This window comes from Pteropus alecto, unplaced genomic scaffold (genome assembly GCF_000325575.1).
Source record: "Pteropus alecto unplaced genomic scaffold, ASM32557v1 scaffold61, whole genome shotgun sequence".
Taxonomy (NCBI): domain Eukaryota; kingdom Metazoa; phylum Chordata; class Mammalia; order Chiroptera; family Pteropodidae; genus Pteropus; species Pteropus alecto.
In genome coordinates, this window is record NW_006434835.1 from 6,438,277 (window position 1) to 6,440,200 (window position 1,924).

Here is a 1,924-nt window from a genome sequence, read left to right on the forward strand (position 1 = left end):
GGCTGAGCCAGTCGCGGGTGCCGCCGGGGGGCGGAGGCTCCGTGGAAATGTGTCGGTGACATTGAATGGGGAGACCGAGCGCGAGCGAGGCGCGCGCGCGCGCATACACGCGCACACCCGGCCCCGCTAGCTCCGAGATCCCCGGCCACGTAAGTAACTATTAATACCGCCTCGCCGGGAGATGCGGGCGTGCTGAGCTCGGGGATTGGCCTCGGGCACCGTCGGCCGTCCCCTTCAATTTTAAATACACATTCCTCTTACCTCGGAGGGGGAAAGAAACAGATCAAAGGAGAGGAAGAAAAGCCGTCAATTTTCTCCAAAAAAAAATCAAGCCGGCCAGGCAATCGGGTTTAGGGGAAGGGGCGACGGAGTGGTTGCAAATTCTTGCGAGGCAGGATCCAGCTCTCCAGCGGGAAAGGAAGGCGGCGGCTTAGGAGGGCCGGGGGCGCATCCCCTTGCAGCGCCCGGAGGACCCCCGGAAGCTCGCGCCGGGGAAGTCGGAGACCACCGATCTGCCCGGCCCCTGCCCGCACTTCTCCCTTCATTCGGAGGACGACCAGGAGCGCGAGCGAGCGGCGACAGCATGAGCCTGTGCTGACCTCCGCCCCGCCGGCCGAGCCCCGGGCTTTGTGGCGGTACCTGCTCCCGGCCCGCGCCGCAACTCCGCGCCCAGCTTTTGCAATCTTTTGTTGGCAGCGCTGACTGCTCCAAGTTAAATGCTTTTTTTTTTTTTTTTTTTTGTCTGTTTGTTTAATTTTGGGAAGAGCTCTTGCGATCTTGGAAAAGCCTCAGACGCCATCTACAGTTAAATCGTAGGTAACTACCCTCTCCGACACCCCCCCCTTCCACGCCCCCCACCCTTTCCACCAAAAAGGGGGTGCAGCGCCGATTCCGTCTGCCGAGCGGCGCGAGCCGGGAGACGCGTGCTGATCTCCTTTCTCCTTTTTGTCGGGTCGCTTGACGCGCGGACACCAAGCCGCAGCCGTGCGCCCGGCGAGGACGCGCCCGCTGGAGCAAGGGCTCCGCCGCCTGGTCTGCGAGTCCGAAGCCTGCGCGGGGACCACTCCGGGGGACCCGGCGCCGCGGCTGCCACCTGAGCAACCCGGCCCCTCCGCTGGACCCACGTCGCAAAGAGAGGGAGAGAGACAGAAAGTAAAAGTGCGGGCATTCTGCACCTCGCCGACCGCTTCGGGGTAACAAAAGGACCGAAGCTGCCGCCGACCGAGTACCCGCGGGAGCCGGGCTCGGAGCAGACCAGGTGCCCGGCGGCGCCCGCTTGGGGGATTCTAGCTCGTTCTCCACGTAGCCCCCTTCCCGTCCCCTCCCCTCACGTCCCCCTTTAAAATCTGCGGCACGGAGGGGCCCGCAGCCGCGCTCGCCAGCGACTCATCGCTCCGGAGGGTTTTTTGTTGTTGGTCGTGTGCGATCCCACACTCATGAACATACACAGGTCCACCCCCATCACAATAGCGAGATATGGGAGATCGCGGAACAAAACCCAGGATTTCGAGGAGTTGTCGTCTCTAAGGTCCGCCGAGCCCAGCCAGAGTTTCAGCCCGAACCTCGGCTCCCCGAGTCCGCCCGAGACTCCGAACTTGTCGCATTGCGTTTCTTGCATCGGGAAATACTTATTGTTGGAACCTCTGGAGGGAGACCACGTTTTACGCGCGGTGCATCTGCACAGTGGAGAGGAGCTCGTGTGCAAGGTAAAGAGCCCGGGCTTCGGTATTGCTTTTCTTTCTTTCTTTCTTTCTTTTTTTTTTTTTGTCTTTTGAAAAGATCCCCCGGCCCTTTGCACGGGGCCGGCGCGGGTGGGAGGTCGCCAAGCCCTGGAGTCTGGGGGAGGGAGATGCGCGGGATAATAATCCGTGGCCTCGTCAAATGGGTTTATTTATTTATTTGCTCGTGTGCGACTAGTTGCGAA

The 1,924-nt window shown here is 61.3% G+C and overlaps 1 protein-coding gene across 1 annotated transcript in view; it reads left to right on the forward strand.

Moving 5' to 3' along the window:
• Positions 1 to 25: 25 nt before the first annotated feature.
• Positions 26 to 1,924, forward strand: part of TRIB2 (tribbles pseudokinase 2) — a 23,910-nt gene continuing 22,011 nt past the window's right edge. Inside the window, exon 1 of the mRNA XM_006910239.1 lies at positions 26 to 1,706. Within this exon, the coding sequence (XP_006910301.1) occupies positions 1,437 to 1,706 (270 nt within the window). The 5' untranslated portion in view covers positions 26 to 1,436. The remainder of the gene's footprint in view (positions 1,707 to 1,924) is intronic.